We start from the raw sequence: 25,678 nt of genomic DNA on the forward strand, positions 1-25,678 counted from the left end.
GTCCTGGTGTGGAGCTATAGGAGAAGAACTGGGCTGCTAACCACAGGTCTGCTGTTCAAACTCACCAGTCACTCCTTGGAAACCCTATGCAAGGTCACTGAGTTACTGTCAACTTGACAAAATTCAAAATACTGAGAATCAGAATACAATAGAGACTCCTAATTAGCTTTAACTTAGCTCTCACACCAGATAAACCATCATTTTCCAGTCACTGTATCAAGTGTCCTAACACCATGACTCCCAGATGACTCTTTAGCATGTTTCTGTACATACCTCTGATTCTAATAACTGAATTTAGTTACTTGCCTAGAACAGTTATGCTTTTCTCCAAAATCTATTTATGCCAGGTTTGGGAATTATACAACTTAATTAAATAGTATGTCAACTGGTGAAATAAATATGAGTACAGAAAAAGGTGAATTATTGTCTCTCTGAAAACAGAATTAAAGGTTTCACAAAGATCTGTATAGACGAGTCTCCAATTGATAGCTAGCTGTTGAATTACTTTGGGGCAGACCAAATATAAAAGACTGGCGAAGATTCCTAGAAGTCTAGGAGAATTTAAGTTTGCACTCTATTTTAAAGAAATCAAGCCTGGAAGTTGTAAATGACAGTTGCATTGTGAATATATTTACTCAAGACAGATGACATGGAATTTATCTGGTGACCATACACAAAGAGAAGCCATAGACCTACCTCACAAGTTGACAAATGACTGTGTAGCTACTGTAAATGTGTAGATTGACATATGTAGGTTAAGATATAGTGTGTACCAAGTAATGGCTGATTCCAACCTCATGGGTAATAGGACTTTTACTATTCCAGATTTTTGTTTTATTTAAACTTTATATATAATGTTTGGCAAGTTAAGAGACAACGTTTGTACTTTAATTTCCCTCATTGAGATGATAAACAAATCAAAGGAATAAAAAGTCTTTAAACTGTCATTGATCTCCCATGTCATATCACGTATCACCTGGGCTTTTTCCTTCTCACAACTTATTAATGGAAAAGTTACCTGAGCAGTGAGTGGTATTGCTAATTAGTGATTCATCTTTTACATTTACATTTAACTAGTCTTGTTTTTGTTTTGTTTTGTTTTTTAACCTAAGCTGAGTCATTATTTTCCATTACTTCTCCCTATTTTTCTTCCTGTTAGAAATTGTCATTTCACAACCTTTTCAATTTCCCTCTAGAATATTTCATCTAATGTTTTAGAAGAGTCTGCCGTCTCAGATGATGTGGTTTCTCCAGATGAAGAAGGTATCTGCTCTGGAAAGTACTTTACTGAGTCAGGACTTGTGGGATTACTGGAACAAGCAGCTGCTTCTTTTTCTATGGTAGATGACTCTTGTTAATTCTCCTTCCACAGTTTCATACCTTGGAATTATCAGTGACATGTGTATTTATGCTCTCTGCCCTCGGACCCTTTTTTGCTATTAAGATACTTTTGTCTGAGTAGCTTAAATATCTTTCTAAATTCATCATTTTTTTAAATACCTTTTTATCTTAATAAGCTATCATTTCCCTGTAATGTTCCTCATTTACTTGTTTATGAAATAGCACTTATTTGTAATCAGTATTTTTGTTGTTGACTAAACTTTTACCACCAAATATTTTCTACAATTTTTAAAAACAACAGCAATAGAAAACCTTTGGGTGATTTAAGACTAACATGACTCTAGAGTCCACTGGATGAAAGAAGTGCATCGAGTGCATTGTCTCGATGCCCAGGAACATAGGGCCACTCATCCCATTGGCTGCATGCTTACCTATTAGGTTTGTATTAAGGCCCGGAGCTTACTATCAGGTGCTCAATGAACTATGTATGTCATGGGTTCCTGCCCTGACCTTCCTTATCATGCCACAACCCTGTTCCCTCTCCATTCATTGTGATGAAGGGGACCCTATGTGAGATGTGTGTTGGAAAAGGGAAAGATAGCTGATGTATACCTCCTTGAACCATGGGGGTAGTTTTACCCACTTTATGACGTGTGTTTAATGTCCCAGCACCAAGATTTAGGAGACAGTGACATTCATGTAGGATGACAGAAAAGCTTGAGGAATCTGCAGTGTCACCCTTCTATTCCAAATGCTCCATATGGAAATGGGTTGTTTTTCCCTCTGGTCTTACCCCTAACCTGCAGAACTTTGGTTAACAGAATAGATTCAGAAGCTATACTGCCCAAATTCAAATCCTCCTTCTGCTTTCGTAGTAGCTGTATCACTTCGAGCACACGTTGCTTACATTATTTGTGTCTCACTTCTTATCTATTGACTACATTTGGAAATAGTACCTACTTCACAGGCTTGTTGTCAGGATTAAATGAGTTAATATATACAGAGTACTTACTTATCACAGTGCCTGACTCCAGTTGCCATTTGTTTGCTGGTATCATCATCTTCGTGTAACTTAACAACCAGCTCATTTAAATGATTCTGAGACTGTAAACAAGTTTTTATAGACTTAAAATATTAGAGGTTGGTACTCTAAAGTTTCCTGCCCTTGAGGTCTTTGAGTATTCCAATTTCTCCCCTTGACTTTTAACTTAACTGATCTAAACAGGAAGAAGAAGATAATTTTTGTTGCTTATGAAATATTTCAATTAATTTATATAGTGTGTATATAATTTTAGCAATTCACAGTAGAATTTAAAATATTCCTAGTTGTGAATTTAGTTTGGGAAAGACAATAGAATGCACTCAACTGTGAACTGAAAGCTTAGAGGTTCAAATCCACCCCGAAAGCGTCTTGGCAAAAAGGTGTGGCAATCTACTTCTGAAAAGTCAGCCATAAAAAACACAGTTGTACTCTGACACCCATGTGGTCACCAGGAGTCAGAGGTGACTCTGTAGCCACTGGTGCTGTATAGTTTGAATCACATTCTTTTTTTGCTAACCTGTTTAATGATAATGAAAACAATTATTGGGATATTTAATTACATTATATGTGTTTTCACTGTTATTGCTACAATGTTGTTTAAGGTTTTTCCTGTGACCTGACTGGGAAGTATCAGGTGGTTTCTTTGGGAAAATATGTTTGTTAATTTGTGAGGCAGTGAGCTCTCTGTGACTTGGGAAAACATCTCTCTTCTGTCCCTACATCCATCAATCCATTATGAAGAATAAGGGAATGGAGCAGTAGCACAAACACACCTTACCCACAAGAACCAGTGGCTAAACTAATACACAATAGAAGACAATATGATAGCTCAAAGCCTTCTCATGTTTAGTTAAAATTCAGTGGTTTCTCCACAGGAGATTTCTTACATTGAAGAATGCTTGTACTAATTTATTATTTCAGAAAAGTAAATTATTTTGATTTCTCAGAGTCTGCAGGTTATCAGATTATAGAACTGGATATTTGTGACCCATGTAATAATGGACTTTTTAATATTCCCCTGCTTAGAATTGGTCTCTATAAAATTTATATGCATACGTTAAGTATATACACACACATGTGCATCTACACAGCGGAGACTGTATTTTGCAAACTTTTTTTATTAAGCCTTAATAAATTGGAAATTGTTAGTGTTTCCATATTTTTTTTCTGTCTTATTGGAAACATTTATTAGTAGAAGAAATATTGTGAATTTATAAACTGTGGTTATTTTACTCTCTCAGTGATGCAAACTAATGCCACTCTTACAAAAACTATTCTTTTAGGCTGGCATGTATGAAGCAGTTAATGAGGTGTACAAAGTACTGATTCCAATTCATGAAGCTAATCGGGATGCAAAGAAACTATCCACGATTCATGGTAAACTTCAAGAAGCGTTCAGCAAAATTGTTCATCAGGTAATGATTCCAATTTATAGATTCAGTATAGAAGGAGAAAACTGTCTAAAAGCATGAATGTTGCTTTTACTGATGTGTCAAACTAGATGCTTTGAGAACAGCAGTTTAATCTGGCTACAAATAAGCAGTGTCAAAATGATGGCTCATGGCCAATGCAAGCCTCATCAATAAAAAAAACAGATTTATTTATAAAAGACTATGATCATCATAAACTTTCCAGATAACCTTCCTCTGACCCCTCTTTTAAAAATTATTGCTTGTCAGTAATTTTTTTTACATTGTGAGTTATTGTTTTGTGTAATAGTGATGGTTATAATTCTGAATCTGATTTATAAATTGATTCTTTCTTTACTGCCAAAGAAGTTTTAGTTAACTTTTAATGAACAAATAAAGTTAACTTTATTAAATGATGTGAAAGTTCTTAAAGTCCTAATATATCAAATGAATTCAGCTGAATTTTTCTATTTTTCCCACGTGTTTACATTCAATTGTCCAGTGAGATATTTCTAATATGAAAAATATTTAGTGAAACCAAGGCTATGTCTGTATATTTAATTATGATGATACGAACTCAGTATTTAATTATGGAATCAACATATTGTCACCAAAGTTACAATGAAATTAAACTTGTTTAAAAATGAAGTAGTTACTAGCAGTTGATTTCCCTGAAACTACATCTGCGGCTCCATTGAAGTACTCTGAAATATTCTGTTGAGGCTTCTTTCTCTACTTTCCTGTCCCCTTCCTTATGCTGCTGCTGCCATTATCTGAGAATGAGGTGGAATACTGAGTATCCCTCTCCGTATTCACTACTAGCCCTACTGTATTGTCTCTCAACTTGACCTCCCCTTTCTTGCCATGGTCTAAGCTTGTTCTAGACGAATTGATATAATATGAAAAACAATCTTAAAAGTCTACTATACTGTTAAGCCAGAAGAATTTTAATGTCATGTACTAAAATACTGAAGTTACAGAAGATTGATTGGATTTCAGGATCATAACTGATAGGTATTTTTACCTATCAGTCAATAAAACCTCATCCCAACCTTTAGAGTTTTAAACAGAAAATTATACATGTCAGTTCTGGAACAGCTAGAGCTATTATTTTAAGAAATTTATATTCATTTGTGTTAATGGCACTTGAGTAAAATTGTTATTTGTATTCCAATTTAACTTGGGTAGTTCAGTGAAATATAGTTCATCTTAGTTAGAGACCTAATTAATGGACCAGGCAGCTAGCTTGTTCCTCAAAATTTGTATTTATAGTTACTAAATTATTTTAATGGTGAAAGTTTAGCTACTACATTTTAAATAGAAAAATCACAGGTGTTAAATGAAAGAATGTGATGTTTGAAATATCCTGGTGCCTCGTATTCATGGAGAGTAATTTGTGGTATATGTACCTTATAGTACTGAACTTCCTTTGGCTTTTTTTTTTTTTTTTTTTTTTTTTTTTTTAAAAATTTTTTTTTTTTTTTTTTCTTTATGACTTGCCCTTTTTTACTTTTTATTATACAGAGTACTGGCTGGGAGGTAGGTAATGTTTTAGTTAGTTCAAGACACTAATAGATTGATTTGATCAGATTTCTTATGCCAATGCTTTGCCCACATGTGCTAGCTGTGGGCATTCTGTTGCTATCTGCTATCAACTGAATTCATTAACCAAAGAAATTTTGTTAAAACACGATAAACTGTTATAAGAACTTTATTATTCGGAGGTTATAGGCAGTGCATGGAAACTGATATGTTACACTAACGAGATTCTTTGGTAAATGAGCCACCCCGTCATCACTCTGTTTTGTTTTTATCCTTTAGAGCATTTTCTTTCATCAACATTTACACACAAATTTCTTTTTTTTAACCATGTTGTTTCACCTCATTTTGCAGAGGTCGATTTATGTGTTATTGCTCAGAGGTGCAAGTTGAAAATACTGTATTTCATCTAATCTAAGATGCCATCGATTGTAAGACACAGGGGTCCTGGTGTGGCACTGTGGGCTAATGTGTCAGACTGCAAAGTCTTTTGAACTGCAAGGTCAGTGGTTCAAGCTCACCAGCTTCTCCTTGGAAACCCTATACAGGGTCGCTATGGGTCGGAATCGACTCGATGGCACTTAACAACAACAATAAGGGGGAAAAAATAGCCTGTGTATAAACCAGGGCCTCCTATTAGCTGAAAGATGAATACCAATTACAGAAATAGTAAAATGTGGCCCAAATTTTGCATCTTAGAATTGATAAAATACTGTAAGGGTTCATTTTTCTTTTGTTTTACTTCATCTTGCATATAAACACTGCTGAGTAAAGAAATTCACTCTTGGTCATTTAAATTTTATATAGATGAAGAACTTCAGAGAATTTGAAATTTATTTCAACCTCATATTCTGACAATAGTTTGTTTTGTTTTCTAATATAGTATGGTCAAGGAGTCCTGGTGTGGCACTGTAGGTAAACACTGGACTGCTAACCATAAGCTCCGTGGTTCAAATCCACCAGCTGCTCCTCAGAAACCCTATATAGGGTCTCATGAGTCACTCTTAGGACTAGGCAGCACATACCAGCAACAACAGTGGTTTAATGAAGACTATATGTGCTTCCTTTATGTAGTAGTTAGGATTGGGAAAAGTATGCATCTGTATCAAATCTTACCTGAAAAACACCAGTTGACTTCCATTGTTTTACATTTTTGTGTAAAGGGGAAGAATTTTATAAAGCATCCTAAATTTATTTTGATTAGAATAAAGTAAGGTATTATGAAATCAGATTTGTTTAGAGCTAGGTATATTTGTAGAGGAGTCCTGGTGTGGCACTGTACAATAAACACTGGACTGCTAACTGAAAGGTTGATGGTTCATACCCACCAGCTGCTCCTTGGAAATCCTTTATAGGGTTGCTCTGAGTCAGAAATCACTTGATGGCACTTAACAGCAACAACAAATTTGTAAAAAGTTGTCTGCTTTGCCTCTCACTTTTCAGTTAGGCTTTTTGAGATTAAACAGTTTAAGTTCTCTCTATCTGATTTGCCTTGCAATCCATGTTTTGGGTATCAAAGAGAAAGGGTTAGGAATAAATGTTGCTGTTGAGTTTTCTTCCATTTCTGATTTAGTACCCGTCTTTTGCTTTTTATCAGATGACACCAGTACTTTTACATCTATCTCAGTTTTCCATATTAAACCTTATTAATACCTAAGCACTCATTTCTGTGGCCAAATAAACATATTTGTAAAGAGATTTACCATGATTTCCTGTAGTGGTAAAGCTTCTGATGAATTTCCTGACAAATAAAATAAGCTAAGAATTAGGCATATTGAAACCTCTGAGCAGTTTATTAGTGGTCTGCTTTATGCTAAATCGACCCCTGAAAGGTATAGTTTGCACTGATATGACATTAATATCATTCTGTCATCATGTGTATTGCATGGTAAAAGTTGCACAGATTTTTTTCTTTGTTTATATTTGTGTCACTACCTTTAATTGACTTTTAGCTTTGTAGCTTCTAAATGTGTTGCACGCTTGTATTTTGCTTTTCCTTTGTAAAACTTTAATGGATGCTTGCATTTTAAAAATGTGTTTGCTACCATTTGCTGCTTATTTGTTTTGAAATTTTCCTAATTAAAATGCTTTCTGTTTTCTCTTCTCTTGCCCCTGGTTGCTGACCCTACTCCCTACTTTTACTATTGTCTATTGTGGTAAGTTCCTACCTTGTGAATATTTTTCGTTTTGACTCTGTGTAAACTCCAGTTATTTCATTTTATCTAGAAGCTATGCCAGCTAATTTCCTAGGACCCGCACAGAATTCTCACAGAGTAGAAATCCAGTGAGGATAATGTATTCATTGTAGAAAGGCTCCTGAATTGATAACTTACTCTGTGGCTTGTAGGAAAAGCCTTTCCAGACTTACATAATAGCAGTGTATTTTATTGCTCATTTTACTCCTTGATTTGATACAAATTATTTGCATTGGCAAAGCTTTTGTAGGTATGTGTGTATATGCTTGCCCACGTGTACATGTATTTGATGTGCACACGTGTAAAAGAAAGCTCTAAAACTTGAAGCTTATCAATTTGGTAAGTGATTTACCATGCAAAATCATGGTAGTTATTATTTGTTCTGTCATTTACAATGCCATAATAGCTGGTTAGTATTCACTTTTAGTGTTCTTTATTAAAAGCCCTTTTATTTATAAAATAACAGGAAATAATTCATATAACTTATGACTGCATTTTTAAATTATTAGGGGGAAAAGAAGCAGAAATAATGAATTTCTATGTGGAAATTTTTATAACCACTTTGCACTTTATGTATTTTTTTTTAAAGACATACAAAGGCACTTCAAAAAGTTCGTGGAAAGGTGAAAATGAAAGATAATGGAATAGTTCTATGAACTTTTGAAACTGCCTTGCATTTAGCCGTTTATCAAATAGTGATTCATTTTATAATCAAATAGTGATTCATTTTGTAATCAGAAGCAGACTGATACAAGTTTAAATTTTTTCAGAAAAATTGCACCCAAACATGGGTAACATAAGAGTCCCATGATACTATTTTTCATTTTTGAAAGATTACATTGTATTTCTTTAAGGGGAATGCTACCTCCCCACAGCCGTATCTTGTAATCTCTAAAAAGGTTAGGGAAGATCAATTTAGCTTTGATATTTTCAGCCATCTCTTCTGAGTAACTAAAGAAGTGTACGGTATCCTGACTCTTGAAATTGAAATCAGGCAAAATGACTAGATTTTATCTTTTGTCATTGAACTGGATAGACATGAATATGAACCAGTATTTTGTTTTTATAATGGACCATACTTCTGGAACACAGACCTCTGTTGGATTCCTATGTGCTTTAGTTCACACTAGGGCTGAGTGAAATAAATGACTCAAGTAAAAGATAGGGAAGAATTAGAAATAACAAATCCAAATTGGAGAGGTTAGGAGGGACTCTGAAAGCAAGACATGAAGAATAAATTTCAAGAGGGTAGAGCATAATCTAGGAAGCTTGGTAGTTCAGTGATCTAGTGCTCAGCTGCTGGCAAAAAGTCACTGGTTCAAACCCACCAGCAGTTTCCTGGGAGATAAGACCTGGCAGTCTGCAGTGGTAAAGACTGCAGCCTTAGGGAACCTATGGGGCAGTTCTCCTCTGTCCTGGAAGGTCAGTGTCAGTCAGTGGCACACAAGAGCCGCAGGAGCAAAGCAAGTATTCCGAGGCACTTATATGGAAAACTGATATTCTAAAGAAGAAAGTAGAACACAGTAAGTATAAAACAACCAGTCTTCACTCCCTGCCCCCCAGAAGACAAAGTTAGATCTGAAAAGTTAAGGAAAACACAGTAAGTAGGAAAAATTTATTATCTAGGAAGAGCTACATTCTGGTGTTTGGTGACTCCCTGATGATTGGTATAAACCCATGACTGAGATTGTGTTCCGCCCTTTTGAGGAGAAGAAAGCTATGGATGGTAAACATTTACAGCAGAGATGATATGCGGGGGAGGGGGGAAGATTTTTTTTCCTCTGGACTGGGACATGCAGTAGTCAAAATTGAGCTGTTAAGAAGTGGATATGTTTGGTAGGTAAACCACCAACTTGATCTTTATACTGGAATATGCAGGGAGATGCAGAGATGCAGAAACATGGGACAATGCTATGATACAAGGGGTTTCAAAGAGTTCGTGGGAAATGGAGTTAAAAGATACTGGAATTTTCCCATGAATTTTTTGAAGCTTTCTCACATAGAGGAAGACAAAAAACATAGGGAAAGAGGAACCCAGTAATTCACAAGGAAATTCTTAAAGAAAGGAATCCTGGTGTCACACTGTAGAGTAAGCATTGAACTGCTAACCAAAAGGTCGGCAGTTCAAACCCACCGGTTGTTCCTCAGATACCCTATACAGGGTCACTCTGAGTCAGAACTGACTCAACAACATGGTGGTGGCTGTTTTGTGCCGTGGAGTCAGTTGCGACTCATAGCAACCCCTGTATAGGGTTTCCAAGGTTGTAAATCTTTGTGGGAACAGAAAACCTCCATCTTTCTCACGTACAGCATCTGGTAGATTTGAACTGCTGACCTTGCAATTTGCAGCCCAACTCGAAATCCAGTACAATACCAGGGCTCCTTAACAGTAGTATAGTGGATGGAAAACATAATTTATTGAGGTTTAACTTCAACTCCCCCAATTACCAACAGCGTGACCTTGGGTAAATTACATTTTCTCATTTACAAAATGAAGATTAAAACAGGACTGTGATAAGAACTGACGGCAGTGGTGTGCCACCGAGTCAGTTCTGACTCATAGGATCTTGTATAGGTTTTCCAAGGCTGTAAATCTTTGTGGGAGCATAAAGCCTCTCTTTCTCCCTCTAAGCAACTGGTAGATTCAAACTCCTGAACTTTTGGTTAACAGACCAGCTGGTAATCCACTATGCTACCAGATCTCCAAGAATTAGGTGTGCATGCAAACTGGTTAGCCAATGCCTGGTATATAGAAAATACTCAGAAAATGTTGGAGATCATTAGTGTTGTTCCTTTGATGATTACTGTTCTGATCATTATTATTACTGTCATTATTATTACATACTGGTATATGATAGAGTCTAGTGTGGCCTTTTTGAATAAGCACTGGACTGCTAACCACGAGGTCGGTGGTTCAAACCCGCCAGCTGCCTCTCAGGAACCCTATACAGGGTCACTATGAGTTGAAATACTCAGTGGCACTTAACAACACCACTTATTACATAAAATCTTAACCCAATTTTACTAATGAAATCTAACATCTGTATTCCCAAATTGGTATCTATAACTAACAGCCAGTAAAGCTATAGTGGCTTTATCGAGCAAAAATCTAATAGTAGATTGTCCATAGGAAAATCAATTAATTTAAAGAAAGCATATTAGAAAACATTTGGGTTATAGAAGTGATGTCATCATGGAAATCCCAACAGAATGTGTTTTACTAAATACTGATTACAAAATGAGAACAGTATTAGATGTACTTGTCATGAGAGAGACTTCGGTGATTTAGAGACATGCTAAGTACGAGCTCTGGTAGCATAATGGTTACGAATCCGGCTGCGAACCGCAAGTTCAGCAGTTTGAAACTACCAGCTGTTCCGCGATAGAAAGATGAGGCTTTCTGCTCCCGTAAAGATTTACAGCCTCGGAAACCCTGTACAGGGTCGCTATTAGTTGGAACTGACTCCACGGCACATTAACAACAACAACAAGTGGACTTAACAAGGTGACCAGTGGGCTCAGTGGTTAAGAGATTGGCTACTAATCCACTAGTTGATAGCTTGAACCCACCAGTGGCTCTGTGTGAGAATGCTATGGCAGTCTGCTTCCTGAAAATCTACTTCCATAAAGATAAGTCATGGAAGCCCTACAGGGAAGTTCTGCTCTGTCCTACAACCTCTTTAGCCAGAATGGACTCCACAGCAATGGATTTGGTTTGGGATTCGATGGGTTGACTTGTCTGGGACAAGTTTGATTGCTCAGAAAATTATGGAAGCAATTAAGTAGAACTTTTAAGGGAATAATAATCTGGATTCTAGGAGTGATGTAAGTTTAAGAAAAAATCATAACAGCAAAACAAAGTAATGCTAGAAAAACACAGAACATAAGAAAGTGGATTTTCCTCCTCTATAATTGAAAGGGGAAAAATGGTATCATCCTCTGCTCCCAAACTGACGAGGTGAAGCTGTTTTCTCAATTGAAAATAAATACTCAAGCTCTTAGCCTTTTCACTTCTCAAGCCTTATCCCTTGTCAATTCCTTCATCACTCCTATGTACAAATTTGATCAATTTAAATTCTAATACTGACTGAGTACTCTCTGACCCTATCTTTTCCTTTTCTCCACCCTGCACCCACTTGATTGCTCTGTTCCAATCAGTCACACTGACCACCTTCCTGTTTCTCAAACAGGTTCTTGCCTTAGGGCCTTTGCACTGACTCTTTCCTGTGCCTGGAATGCCCTTCCTCCAGATTCTCATTTATACCTTTCACCAACTCTTACCTCTTGTTCACATGGCACCTTCTTGATGAGAGACCTTTCCTGATCACCCTTGTTTAAATTGCTGCCTCCACACAGCCCGTCTGACCTACCTTCTGTAAATATATGGATATTTATCTAAACATACATATGTGTGTATGTTGTTGTTGATTGTTGTTAAGTGCCAGCGAGTCAGTTCTGACTCATAGAGACCCTGTATAGGATTTCCAAGGCTGGAATTCTTTATGGGTGCAGAAAGTCTCATCTTTTTCTCTCAGAGCACCTGGTGGACTTGAACTACGGACTTTGTGATTAGCAGCATAATGCACAACCTGCTAGGCTGCCAGAGCTCCATATATGTGTATGTGTATATTCTATTAAAATTTCCACCTCTCCCCCTGTAGGACTTAGCATCCTCTAACTTATGAAGTAACTTTCTTAAGTATTTTTGGTTTATTATCTTCTTATCCACCAAATTATGTCCTAAGATGGCAGGGAATCTTTGTTTCTTCTGTTCACTGATTTATTACAAATGTCTATAACAATATGCTGACATATAGTAAATGTCTAGTCACTAAATATCTACAGAATGAATGAATGGCTTCCTTTACATACATTCTGTGTCTTTATTTTATATCTTGTTCATTTCTTTTTGTCCTCCGCTGAAATGGTCTTCCTTCCCTACCCCAATCACTTAGTCAATTCTTTTGAGTTATTGGATGCTGTTTTTAATCCCTCTCTGTAGTGATACAGAAGGATGAAGCTTTCTATTCCCATAAAGATATATAGGCCCGGCAACCCTATGCAGGGTTGCTATGAATTGAAAACAACTTGACAGCAACAATATAGCATCAACAACAGTATCAACAATATAGCATACATTGTAATTATTTGACTCCATATCTGACTTTCTTGAGTTCCTTGATAGCAGGGACCAAGTCTTATTTTTATTTCCCTATTACTGAGGATGAACAGTGGCTAACACATAATAAGCACTCAATGATTTTTTTCCTTGAACTGCTTGTCAGTATGAGAAAGGATATAAGAAGAGTTTAAAGTGGCTGCTCAGCATCTATTACCATTTTAAACTACATTAATAAAATTCAGGTCTCAAGCGCCAGGGAGGCAGTGAACCCAGGATGCCTTCACTGTCAGGTCACACAACGTATTGTGTCTTTTTCTGGGATGCTGTTGTTAAGTTCTGTTGAGTCAATTCTGACTCGTGGTGGTGGTGATGGTGTGCCATGGGGTTGGTTCCAACTCACAGCGACCCTGCATAGGGTTTCTGAGGCTGTAAATCTTTATGAGAGCAGACAGTCTCATGTTTCTCCTTTGGAACCGCCGCTGGTAGTTTCGAACTGTTGACCGTGAGGTTAGCAGCCTTACTTGAAACCACTATGCTACCCTGACCCTATATAGAGTTTCCAAGGATTGGTTGCTGGTTTTGAACTGCCTACCTTTTTGCTCAAACTGACCTTGCAGTCCAGCGCATTATCCTGCTGCACCACACCAGGACTCCACACTTTAAACAGAGGCATTGACAAATTAATAAAATGCAAAGAAGATAGTAATGCCTGTCTTACCAGGATTGGTAGAGAACTGGAAAGCTTAGCTAAGGGAAACAAATTTTACCCTGTCTTCAAAGACTGAAAGCGCCATGGTGTTGAAGAATTATTGTATACTATAATATTTTAAATTGGAAACCTCTGAGAGGATTACAGCTAGAATGATGATATTTTAATATTGGCCATTTTAAAAAGTAGCAGTGTATGAGCGGATTTCAGAAGTTCGTGGAAAAATAGATAAAAGAGAATTAAGTTTTTCCATGAGTTTTTTTAAGGCCCCTTGTGTGTATGTGTATGGTACTTTGAGAGTAAAAATAATGAATTATTAATTTTCTCAGGTTTCCCATGCAATGCCTCTATTCCTTGATTACGCCAAATTGTACTATTATGATATTTTATATATATATATATATATATATAATATAATATAAAAACACATCCACTGGCTCTCTGATGGAATTTTTTTTCTGTTGAATTTAGGAATGCTATGAGTCAGAACTGACTTGATGTACTTAACAACAACAAAAATGGATGGCTTAATTAGAATTTTGGATAAATGCATTTAATCCATCTAGAGAGTTCATTTACTGTGGACATCAGTTACTTAGAAAGTTAATTGCTAAATTTTGAAATGATTGTGGAAAGTGTGTGTGTTTTAGATTAGAAATCTCAGGTTTCTTTAGTTCCAAGGTTATTTTTCTTTAAAACTTTATTCCTACAAATAAAAATATGGAGTTGTTGTTTTTATTAATCACTGTACTCTTCTAATTATTGCAAAACTCGTAAATTAAGGACGAGCATTTCCCATTTTGCGTAACTAATTGTACCATTTTTGGCTGTACCAGTTTTGACATACGCTTTTTCCTTTTCAAAGAACTTAATAGTGAAAAACTAAGTACAAAGCAGGTTAGGCTTAAAGACAACTTCTTTAAATGCTGTGTGTGTTTGTGTAGACATGAACCACCTCAAAGTTCTGAAACAGCTTTGTATCTATCTGAGTTATAAGAATTGTACAAAAAGCTTCTAAATATGTATCTTTGCTGAAGAGATTTGTGTTAAAAAAATTTTTGTGAGCGTTGAGATGACTTTAGTGTGTTTTCTACTTGATTGCATGGTTAAATAAAACACGCAGTGGGTAGTTTGGAGACTTTAGAATAACCATCTCATAAAAAAAAAATTATCTTTCATTCACACATTTTGTTGTTGTTGTTGTTGTTGTTAAAATTTTAGTTACTTTTCCACACCTAAATCTTTTTATCAGCAGAAAATCACAGATTAGTGAATTTTATGCTTCAGTGCATTAGGAAGGGGCTTGACATTTACTGATTGCCTACTTTATACCAGGTCCTGTGCTTAGCTCCTGACTTTTACAATTTCATTTAGTATATTTAAAGATACTACATGTAACACAGCTGCTAGCTTTAAAAAAAGAATGTGTTAAGTGTTGTTTTAAAATTTAACTTTATTTAATCTCAGAATAATGACGATAGAGTCCATGTTCTATACCAAACACCATTTTGTGTAATAAGGAAACTAATTTATCTGAATTATATGGATTGAAAACATTCAGCAATATGTACTTTTATAAGCTTCAATTAAGAAATAGTATAATCTAATGAAATTTTTTTATTTTAAACTTTTTACTATGTTTTAGACATTTTACACTGTAGCAATGGAAGCACACGTGTAAAGAAAAACACATCATATTAAAGTTTCTTCATTTTCCTAAACCTAGGATGGTAAGCGGATGTTTGGCACCTATTTTCGTGTTGGTTTCTATGGAACCAGGTTCGGGGATTTGGATGAACAAGAATTTGTTTACAAGGAGCCTGCAATAACCAAACTTGCAGAGATATCTCACAGATTGGAGGTGAATGCTGTGGTGTTTCATAAAATGTCATCTTTTATTTGTATTCTTTATGACTAATAGATTGCAGATCCACTTTTAATCATTTAGTAAGCCATATCTTGCCAAATAAACTTTCCAATCCTGTTCTGAGGCTCTACTTTCACGTTTTAGAAATCCATCTAAGAATTACTGTGATTTACAACGACATGCATAGTAGTAGTCACATTTTATAGAAAAGGGCATAAGGAATTAAGTAGCAGGTAATGATGGAGCTGGGCCATGTACATTACCTCTTTGGCTTACCTGGCTCCCAATGATGCACCATTAGAACTTAAGATGTTGTTAATTGCCATGGAGTGGTCCCAATTTATAGTGACCCTGTATCGAGTTTCCAAGGAAGGACTGGTGAGTTTGAACCACCAACCTTGCAGTTCCAACCATCCTTGTGGTCCAGTGCTTATTCTACAGCGCTACACCAGAATTTGACATAGTAGATCTTAAAATGCCTCTTAGATACCTTTTACCTTCATAACTTACTAATTTTCACTGTAAGTGATAGATTGGTTTCTAGATAATTAACCAATCTTTTCTGTTATAGCAATTCTTTCCAGCCTTTTTCTATTCTTGCTGCTCAAAAGTGTGATTCGTGGACTAGGAAGTACTGGTTATTAGAAATGCAGAAGTTATTAGAAATGCAGCACCTCAGGTCCTACCCCAGATCTTCTAAATCAAAATCTGCATTTGAACAAAATCACCAAGTGATTTCTGTTTGCAGAGAAGAGAAGCATTGCTCTAGGCTTGCTTTTATTCTCGGCTAATGTTCATTTCTTGAATGGAGCTCTGGTAGCGTAGTGGGGCTGCGAATCGCAAGGTCAGCAGTTCAAAACTACCAGCTGTTCTGCGGGAGAAAGATGAGGCTTTCTGCTCCCGTAAAGATTTACAGCCTTGGAAACCCTGTACAGGGTAGGGTCTCTATGTGTTGGAACTGACTCCATGGCACATAACAACAACAAATGTTCATTTTTTGAGGAATGAGGTGACCCAATACTATAAGCACTGGACTGGGAACAACAAGGTCCTTGGTTCGAGCCCATCAGCCACTTCATAGAGGAAAGATGAGGTTTTCTGCTCCCACAAAGAATTGAAGCCTCAGAAACACTATATATAATCACTTTGAGTCTAAACCGACTCGACAACACTGAACAAAAACAACAACAATGCTCATTTCTTGAATGTTATATTCTTATTGGTTGCTTCATTGAATTCAACTTTCATAAATAGGCCAAACTGTGGCCTTTTTTTCTGAGCTGGGTTTTACTTTCCTTGGGCTGCCATAACAAAATTGGCACAAAGTGGTGATAAGCACAAAGTTGTTGTTGATGTTGTTAAGTGCCGTTAAATCAGTTCTGACTCAAAGTGGCCTACCCTGTATAGGGCTTCCGAGGAGCAGCTGGTAGATTTGAACTGCTGACCTTTTGGTTAGCAGTCCAGTGCTTATCCTACAGCGCCACACTAGTAAGTGGCTTTCAAAAAACTGAAATTTATTGTCTCACAGTTCGGGAGAGTAAGGGTCAAAATTCAGAGTGTTAGCTGGGCCATCTTCTCTCTCTGTCTGCTCTAGGGGCAGATCCTTCCTTGTCTCTTTCAATTTTTGTTAGTTCTATTATCTCTGACAGTGTTACCGCTCTGTTGTCCCCTTTTATAATACATCATCAGAAGTGATCGGTATTCACCCATTCTGATGTGATCTTCTTAACTGATAACATTTTAAAAGAAAGACCTTATTTCTAAAGAAGGCTAAGGGATCAGGACTTTAACATCTTTTGGAGAGTAGGGGTACAGTTCAATACAAGGGTCTAAGGTAAGTCTTGAGAAATATTCATTAAGACAGTGCTTCCCAAACTTACCTAGTCATAAAAATTACCTTTGAAGTAGGAGTTCTCTTCAGAAGATTGGGTTTAATTTTTCCTTTGAGTAGTCCTACTCACACCCAGGATCCTGGTTTGTGTGGCTTTGTAGGATAAGCATTGGACTACTAACTGTAGATTGGTGGTTCAAGCCCACCAGTCGCTCTTTGGAAACCCTATACAAGGTTGCTATGAGTTGGGACCGACTCTATGGGACCAATACAGGGTCACTGTGAGTCAGAACCAACTACTTTTTCAGCCTAGGGTGGTTGACTAATCCTATCTAAAATGTAAACCTATATAAAAATCTTCAAAAATCATTGCATGTATTTTAAAACTCTGGAATGTTGTATTAAATCATTAATAAAAATGAATGCTGGTTCATTAACCATGGTCTGCAAGAAACTAGGTCACAGCAAACTCAAAGTTAGATTCTGTATATAAACAATAATGAATTTGTTTTATCTTTGCTTTCTGTTCTTTTTGTTTATTTGTTTATCTTAAGGAATACCTGTAGAATCAGGAATTTATAGTAGAAAAAAATGTTGTTTTCTTATATATTATATAATTTGAAGTATGGGTAGATTGTGATCATATCAAATAAATATGGACCGAGACCATGCTAATTTGATCGACTAAAATAATTTTTATGAACCTAAATAATTATAATTTTGAATTATTGGCATGGTTGTACATACAAAAAACAAACCGGTTGCCATAGAATCAATTCCTACTTCGAGTGGCCTTAGAGGATAGAGTAGAACTGAGACTGTAAATCTTTACAGAGCAGACAGCCTTGTCTTTCTCCTGTGGAGTAGCTGGTGAGTTGGAACCGCCAACCAAGCAGTTAGCAGTGCACTGCTTAACACATGGCACCACCAGGGCCCCTTCATGACTGTGCAGGGACTTACTAAATGCCCTAATTCTGCTCAGGAGTCTCCATCAGAGACTTTCTCTATTTTCTAATTCTGTTAACTTCATGTAAATGATCTTTCTTTTTCCCCTTTCTTGTAGGGATTTTATGGAGAGCGATTTGGAGAGGATGTAGTTGAAGTCATCAAAGACTCTAATCCTGTAGACAAGTGTAAATTAGATCCTAACAAGGTAAGGTTGATTAGGCACTAATGACATGTAAGCCCACCTTTGGGATCTTCCATATGATTTTGTTTGAGAAAGCCTAAATGATTTATCAGTGAGGAAATGAAGGACTTTTTCTTTTCCCAGGCATATATTCAGATTACCTACGTGGAGCCGTACTTTGATACATATGAGATGAAGGACAGAATCACATATTTTGATAAGAATTATAATCTTCGCCGTTTCATGTACTGTACGCCCTTTACTTTAGACGGCCGCGCCCATGGAGAACTGCATGAACAGTTCAAGCGGAAGACCATCCTGACAACTTCACACGCCTTTCCTTATATTAAAACGAGGGTCAATGTCACTCACAAAGAGGAGGTAAGTCAGAAAAACCAAACACCACGTAACAAACCAGCTGCTACTGAGTCTATTTTGACCCCAGGTGACACTGTGTGCATAGAGTAGAACTGCACTCCACTGTGTTTTCAGTCTTTTAGGAGGTTGTCAAGACTTTCTTTCCAGTTGTCTCCGGATGGGTTCAAACCACCAGCCTTTGGTTAGTAGTCAAACATTTAACAATCTGTGCCACCCAGAAACAACTAAAATTGGAAAATAAATACACAACACCATTTATATTATTACCAATAAAAAAAATCTAAAGAATTTAGGAGTAATCTTTAAAAAAATATGTACAGGATTTATACAAGGAAAGCTATGAAACACTTTGTTTACAGATGACACAATTCTCTAGAAAATCCCAGTGAATTTACCCAAAAACTCCTGGTATTTTCTAGAGAATTGTGCCATGTGTAAACAAAGGCAACTTTATTTCTTTCTTCCCAATCTGTATACCTCTTATTTCCCTGTCTTATTGCATGAGCAGGAGTCCTGGTGTGGCACAGTAGGATAAGCACTGGACTACTAACTGCAAGGTTGGCAGTTCATACCAACCAGCCGCTCCTTGGGAACCCTATGCAACATAGCAATGAGTCAAAATGAATTCGACGGCACTTAACAACACCAGCAACAATTGCATTAGCAAGGACTTCAGCACAGTGTTGAATAGAAGTGGTTGAACGGAACGGTCTTGCCTTGTTCCCAATCTGAAAGGAAAGACATCTTGTTTCTGACCATTAAGTATGATGTAAGCTGTCAGGTTTTTCTAACTGTCCTTTTCCTAGTTGAGGACGTTTCCCTCATGGTGAGAGTTTTTATTATGAATGGGTATTGGGTTTTGCCAGATGCTTATTCTCTACCTATTAATATGTATGTATTCACATGGTTTTTCTTCTTTAGCCTGCTGGTATAATAAATTATGTTAACTGATTTTTTTGCGTGTTGTTGTTGTTAAGTACATACCTGGGATGAATCCCACTTGTTCATGGCATATATAAGTTTTATATAGTGCTAGATTCAATTTGCTAATAATTTAGCTTATGCTTTACAAAGGTTTTTTTTTATTTTTCCATTTAGGATTCCAAAGTTTGAGAATATAAGTTTATAATTGGCCTTTACTTTTTTTCTTGTTTTAATTTCTTACATATATTGTTGTTCCAACTCATATAGAGCCTGTATAGGGTTTCCAAGTTGCGGCTGGTAGATTTGAATTGCCAGCCTTGTGGTTAGCAGTGCAGTGCTTATCCTACAGCACCACACCAAGACTCCATATAAAGCTCATTAAATAACTTTCTGTCACTGCTGGTGTTAGCTTCCATTGAGTCAGCGATGCTGTGCACAACAGAACAAAATCCTGCCCGGACCTGTGTTTGCTATGCTTGCGCCCATTGTTACTGCCACTGTGTCAGTCTGTCTAGTTGGGGGTCTTCCTCCTTTTTACTGATAGTCCACTTTACCAATTATGATGTCCTTTTTTAGGGGCTGGTCCCTGCTGGTAACACGTTCAAAGTATGTGAGAAAAAGTCTTGTCATTCTGACTTCTAAGGGGCATTCTGGCTGTACTTCTCCCAAGACAGATTTCCTTTTTCTTCTGGCAGTCCATGGTACTTTCAAAATTCTTTACCAACATCATAATTGATATGCATCGATTATTCTTCAGTCTTCCTTATTCATTGTCCAGCTTTCACATACATATGAGGTGATTGAAAATACCATGATGCACCTTAGTCTTCAAAGTGACATCTTTGCTCCAATTTGCCCAGTGTAATATGTCATTTGAAACCTTGACCACTGCTTCCGTGAGCATTGATTGTGGATCCACGTATAATGAAATCCTTGACAACTTAGTAAGTACTCTTTCACCCAGATCATCTTAACACCTATTGAAGTTGCTATTGAAGACATGCAGAAGAAGACACAGGAGCTGGCATTTGCAACACATCAGGATCCAGCAGACCCCAAAATGCTTCAGATGGTACTCCAGGGATCTGTAGGCACAACTGTGAATCAGGTCAGTGTTGTTTGGTACCATGGTGTGAGTCAAGTTAAAAATGAAATTTGGCATACCTTGATTATTGTTGTTATTAAGTGCCATCGAGTCAGTTTTGACCCATACTGACTCTGTATAGGGTTTCCGAGGAGGAGTTGGTGAGCTTGAACCACTGACCTTGCAGTTCAAATGGTTTTGCAATCCGGCGCCTTAGCCCATAGCGCCACACCAAGACTCCCACCACACCAGGACTCCATCTTGGTTATTAGACCTTGAAAAGATGTAAAGTAACCCTAAGCCATGTGAAAGGAAATGTATTAGAAGTGGTTTTAATGTTAATGAGGATAAACTAAAAACCAAAAGTGGTTTGTTTGTTTTTTTTTTAAATATAATCTCAGTTGTATTTACAACAGACTTCTACACTATCTGTGTTTTTCTACTTATCTGCTTGTATCCATTCTGTTAAGGAATTGCTTCACTTAAAATGACCATTCTTAAAAATGTGATACTGAAAGAATGTGATCTAAAGTGGAAGGCTCATTTTCAGAGCTGTGTGGATGGATATGCATGTGTACTCAGATAATTCTTGATACTATCTTTTCCAGGTCTCCTTCACAATGGCAAGGATTAAATAAGTGTTGTGGACTCATTTTGAAACTGTTAATCATATGCAAACAGAAGATATTATTGTTGTTTTGGTATATGTGATGGAAACTGTCTCCAGTACAGTCAGTGCTAGTGTTACAGACATCTGACGTACAGACAACTTCTCCTTGTCCTTTATTGCACTGCTTCCAACGAATTCTGTTGTGGCTAACAAATCAAAATAGCAACCGACTAGAAATTTTACAATTTGGGTGATTCATCCTGACAACCGGAAAGGGAAAATTTACAGGTTGCAACCCTGAATTGGGAGAGTAGACAGAGGTGTAGTAAGTCTCTACAAGAGCCTTGTTCAGTAGAAAGGATTACTGGCAGACACTAGAGAGCAGCTGACATTCAAAGCAGCACAGTCGGCTACCATCTTTGAAAAGGGCACCATCACCTGTGGTGGTGGTGGTGGTAAGTTCTGTGGAGTGCTCCCTGTATAGGGTTTCTGAGTGTTATTGTTGTTGCTAAGTGCTGTAGAGTCCCCCTTGTATAGGGTTTCTGAGGAGTGACTGCTGGGTTTAGTGTCTTTAATGTTATGTAAATTTGCCCTTACTTTGAAATGATTGAACCAATTCTTACAACAAATTCTTCATCACAATCACCTTCATAGATAGTGGAGAAGTCTGTTGTAAATCAACTGAGATTATATTTAAAAAACAAAATCACTTTTGGTTTTTAGTTTGTCCTCATGTGCATGTGCGACTTTTAAATCACTGAAAAGGCTACGAGCCTTTTCTTGCAGTAATGTAAGGCTGGGGCGTGTGGTAGCTCTGTAGGATGAGCATTGGACTGCGAGCTACAGGGTTGGTGGTTTGATTCCACCAAATGAGACTCTCTGCTCCCGTGAAGATTTACAGCCTCAGAAACCCTGTATAGGGTCGCTATGAGTCAGACCCGACTCCACAGCACTTACCAGCCATAACAACAAAATAAGACTAAATAAGAACTATAAGTACCTGCTCTGACTGACCTATAAATTCTTAAAGACACAGATAAGAATTCATCTTCTTCATAACCCAGGGACTGCCTAGTTCATTCAGGTTCTTTTGCTCATCATTTTAGGCCTAGCCTCAATCCTTAGAAATATTCCAGGTAAAGGAATGTACCCTATGCAAGAGAATCTGTGTTAATTAGCACAGTAGTCAGTCCTGGAGTTCCTGCTCTATTTCTTTGAGAAGAGAATTTGTAAGAAGTTAATTTCAGTAGGCAAGAATACAGATTTGACGTAGGAAAAACTAAAAACATATGTTGCTGTTAGTGCTGTCAAGTCAATGCCAACTCATTATGACCCTGTGTAGGGTTTCCAAGGAGAAGTTGGTAAGTTTGAACTGCCAACCTTCTGGGTACCAGTTCAGTGCTTATCCTACAGCATCTTTTTGTATATCTGTCTCTGAAGAGTTTTAATATAGGCTTAGACATGTACTCCAGGCTTATTACATGTAGCCATTTCAGCACTAAGAAAAATTGTTAGGTAAACTTAATCTTTATGGTTTTAAAGGGGGAAAAAAAAAAAAATAAAACATTGTATATTTTCTTGTTTTACAGGGACCATTGGAAGTTGCCCAGGTTTTCCTATCGGAAATACCTAGTGACCCAAAGCTCTTCAGACATCATAACAAACTGCGACTCTGCTTCAAAGATTTTACTAAAAGGTATTGAAGGCATAAAGATCCTCCATAAAAGTCTTCACATTGGAAAGACACAATACTGGGGGGCTTCAAAAAGTTCATGAAAGAATTGAATTGAAAGGTAATGGAAGATTTCCATGAACTTTTTGAAACTCCCTCACATAGGGAAGTAGTTCACAGTGAGAAACCATCCATGTGTGATTTATAGTTATTTAGCAGCAAATACGTATTCCCTCCCTATACACCCTTGTTATGCCTATACACCAGTGTTCTGGAATATTTAAACCTGAGAATATTATTAGACTGTCTGACTTTAGGGCTTCAGCATGTGAGTTTCTGCTTCCCTTCTGTCAGGAAACTACAAGCAACAAACTTGGAAGCAAAAGATATGTGTTCAATTCCAGACCTTATAATTGTATGTCCTGTTCCAAATCACTTAGTCTCTATGAGGCTCATTTTTGTAATCTAGGGAGTAAGGATAGTAATATCTGCCTCCCACAAGTGGTTGTTAAAATTAAAGTAATATATTGGTGTGTTCAGGGTTCCCAAGCTCATCCACAGGCTCTGTGATTCACTAGGGAGACTACTTGAACTCAGCATATAGTTGTACTCATGACAAATATTTATTATAGTAAAAGGTGACTGAGGTGTACTCTGGAGGAAACCAGGGAGGGGTTTCCAAGAGTTCTCTCTCCGTGGAGTCACACAGAATATGCTTCATTCCTTCAGCAACAAGATATGACAGCATGTGTAAAATGGTGTCTACCAGGGAAACTCAGTAGAGACTCAGTGCCTAAAGTGTTTTCTGGGAGCTTGTCACATAGGTCTTTGCCTGACGCATACCAAAATTCCAGACTCCCAGAAGGAAAGCAGGTGTTTGACATAAGCCTCAGTGGGTTTTTTTTGAAGGTTTTATTGTGAATTAAGTGATAGTTTACATGAGAGAACATCAGTTTTACACTCATCCTATTGTATTTTGTATCATTGCAATGATTACAGTTTCTTCCATGCATCATCATTCAACAGTATTTGCTTCTATTCCCTATGTTTTTTTGAATGTACACCAAATCACTTAGGAATATACAATCATTCAAACAACCAAAGAATCCTTATTGTTTGTATAAACAGTTTAGGAATCATGAACCACTCTTACCCATTCTAGGAATCATGGGAACCCTTCAAATCTAAATTCCCAGATGCCAGCCAAGGAACAAACTTGCAAGCAGGCTTTCCTAAGGACATCAGCCTCAGGCCTGTTCTGTTAACTCTTTTCTGCAGAGTGGGAAAATTTATAGGGCTAATACTTGGCACATAATAAATAGCTAGTAAGTAGTATTAAATTTTGAGGTAAGCAGTAAGAACCAGTAGTCATTTATCAGTGTGATATTTTATTTTCCATCCTTGTTAGCATTACATCAAACAGAATGATGAATTCTGCATGATGGGAACAGCAAAGGATTCTCACAGAAGTTGACATTTGAGCCTTGGGAGGATGAATATTAGTTTTCAGCAGAATTGAGGTGGAATATATTCCTAATTGAACAGCATGAACCAAGTTCAGACTCTGTTCTGTGAAAGACAAGTAATCAAGTGAATCTGAACCCGTGGAATATATGAATGAAAGTAGTCAAGAAATTGAATAGACACTGTGGGCTCAAACTAGCAACAGTTGTGAGGATGGGAGAGTACCGGGCAGTGTTTCATTTTATCATGCACAGAGTCTTTAAGAGTTGGAACAGACTGAAGGGCACCTAACAGCAGTCAAAGAAAGGACTGGAAAAGTAGATTGGGACCAGATTGAAAGGGCCTTGTATGCCAACAAATGAAAAACTTGATAGTGCAAGAACTATACCCATCCCCTCCACACAAAGGGTAGACAGGGATGGGCAACTTGGACATTGGCTACCCAAAATAGGGGGAGGGATACAAAGGCAAGAAGTGACTGGCTTACAAGCTTTCAGGAGGGAACCTAGATCCAGAGGGCGTGGAAGAAGTTAGAGTCTCCAGTGAGTGGTGTCCAGCCTGTCCAGGAAGGGCTGATGAAACGAAATATGGATGGGTCTCTTGTGATGCAATGGTGGATAATTGTTATCGGGACTGATTGTGAGGGTTGGAAATCTAAAGATGGAAATTTTGTAGCAAAGAGTGGGGGAGTGATTAACTTATCAGTCTAGGAGCGGAGGACCCTGGGACCATCAATGGAGAAGAGCGAAGAGCGGAATCCTACCCAGAGAGACAGTGAGGCCTGGGATGGAGGCAGAGAAGACAACGTCAAGAGATGGTGGGGCTGGGGGCTCGGGATGAGGAGATAGAAAGGCTGAGGACTGTGGTGGGGGTTGGTGCAGGCTTACAGGTTACCTTGGTTGGGTGAGGATGTATGGACAGGATGATAACTATGCCAATAAAATGATGGATGATGGAATGAATGTAAAGCTGATGTTCTTCCATGTAGACTATCACATAATTCACAATAAAACATTAAAAAAAAACTAAAAAAAAAAAACTTGATAGTCACGTAACAAAGTAACATCAGAACCTGTCAGAAGCTTAGTCTTTGACTCCTTAGGCATTGTGGTTTCTCTTATAAAATCACACAATGAATGGGTTTATTAGACATGTCCTAATTTCGTCATCATATTTGAGGGACAGCTTAGCTAGATATATGATTATTGGCTGGCAGTTTTTTTCTTTCAGAGTTTTGTATATGCCATCCCATTGCCTTCTTGCCTGCATGGTTTCTGCTGAGAAATCCGACATAAGTCTTACTGGTTCTCCTTTGTAAGTAACTTTTCTTTTTTCCCAAGCTGTTCTCAGGATTCTTTCTCT

At 37.3% G+C, this 25,678-nt stretch overlaps 1 protein-coding gene across 8 annotated transcripts in view; it reads left to right on the top strand.

Annotated features, from left to right (window-relative positions):
* Positions 1 to 25,678, top strand: part of DOCK7 (dedicator of cytokinesis 7) — a 254,019-nt gene that overhangs the window by 214,652 nt on the left and 13,689 nt on the right. For 4 of the 8 annotated variants that reach the window (XM_006862472.1, XM_006862473.1, XM_006862475.1 and 1 more), the window contains 8 exons: positions 1,197 to 1,340; positions 3,667 to 3,798; positions 5,317 to 5,331; positions 15,093 to 15,218; positions 18,119 to 18,208; positions 18,329 to 18,565; positions 20,451 to 20,594; positions 22,770 to 22,876. In XM_006862472.1, coding sequence (XP_006862534.1) covers positions 1,197 to 1,340; positions 3,667 to 3,798; positions 5,317 to 5,331; positions 15,093 to 15,218; positions 18,119 to 18,208; positions 18,329 to 18,565; positions 20,451 to 20,594; positions 22,770 to 22,876 — 995 coding nt within the window. Of the gene's footprint in view, positions 1 to 1,196; positions 1,341 to 3,666; positions 3,799 to 5,316; positions 5,332 to 15,083; positions 15,219 to 18,118; positions 18,209 to 18,328; positions 18,566 to 20,450; positions 20,595 to 22,769; positions 22,877 to 25,678 lie in introns of all 8 variants that reach the window. The other 4 variants (XM_006862471.1, XM_006862474.1, XM_006862476.1 and 1 more) reach the window with 1 other exon arrangement.

The sequence above is a fragment of the Chrysochloris asiatica genome, unplaced genomic scaffold (genome assembly GCF_000296735.1).
Source record: "Chrysochloris asiatica unplaced genomic scaffold, ChrAsi1.0 scaffold00048, whole genome shotgun sequence".
Taxonomy (NCBI): Eukaryota; Metazoa; Chordata; class Mammalia; order Afrosoricida; family Chrysochloridae; genus Chrysochloris; species Chrysochloris asiatica.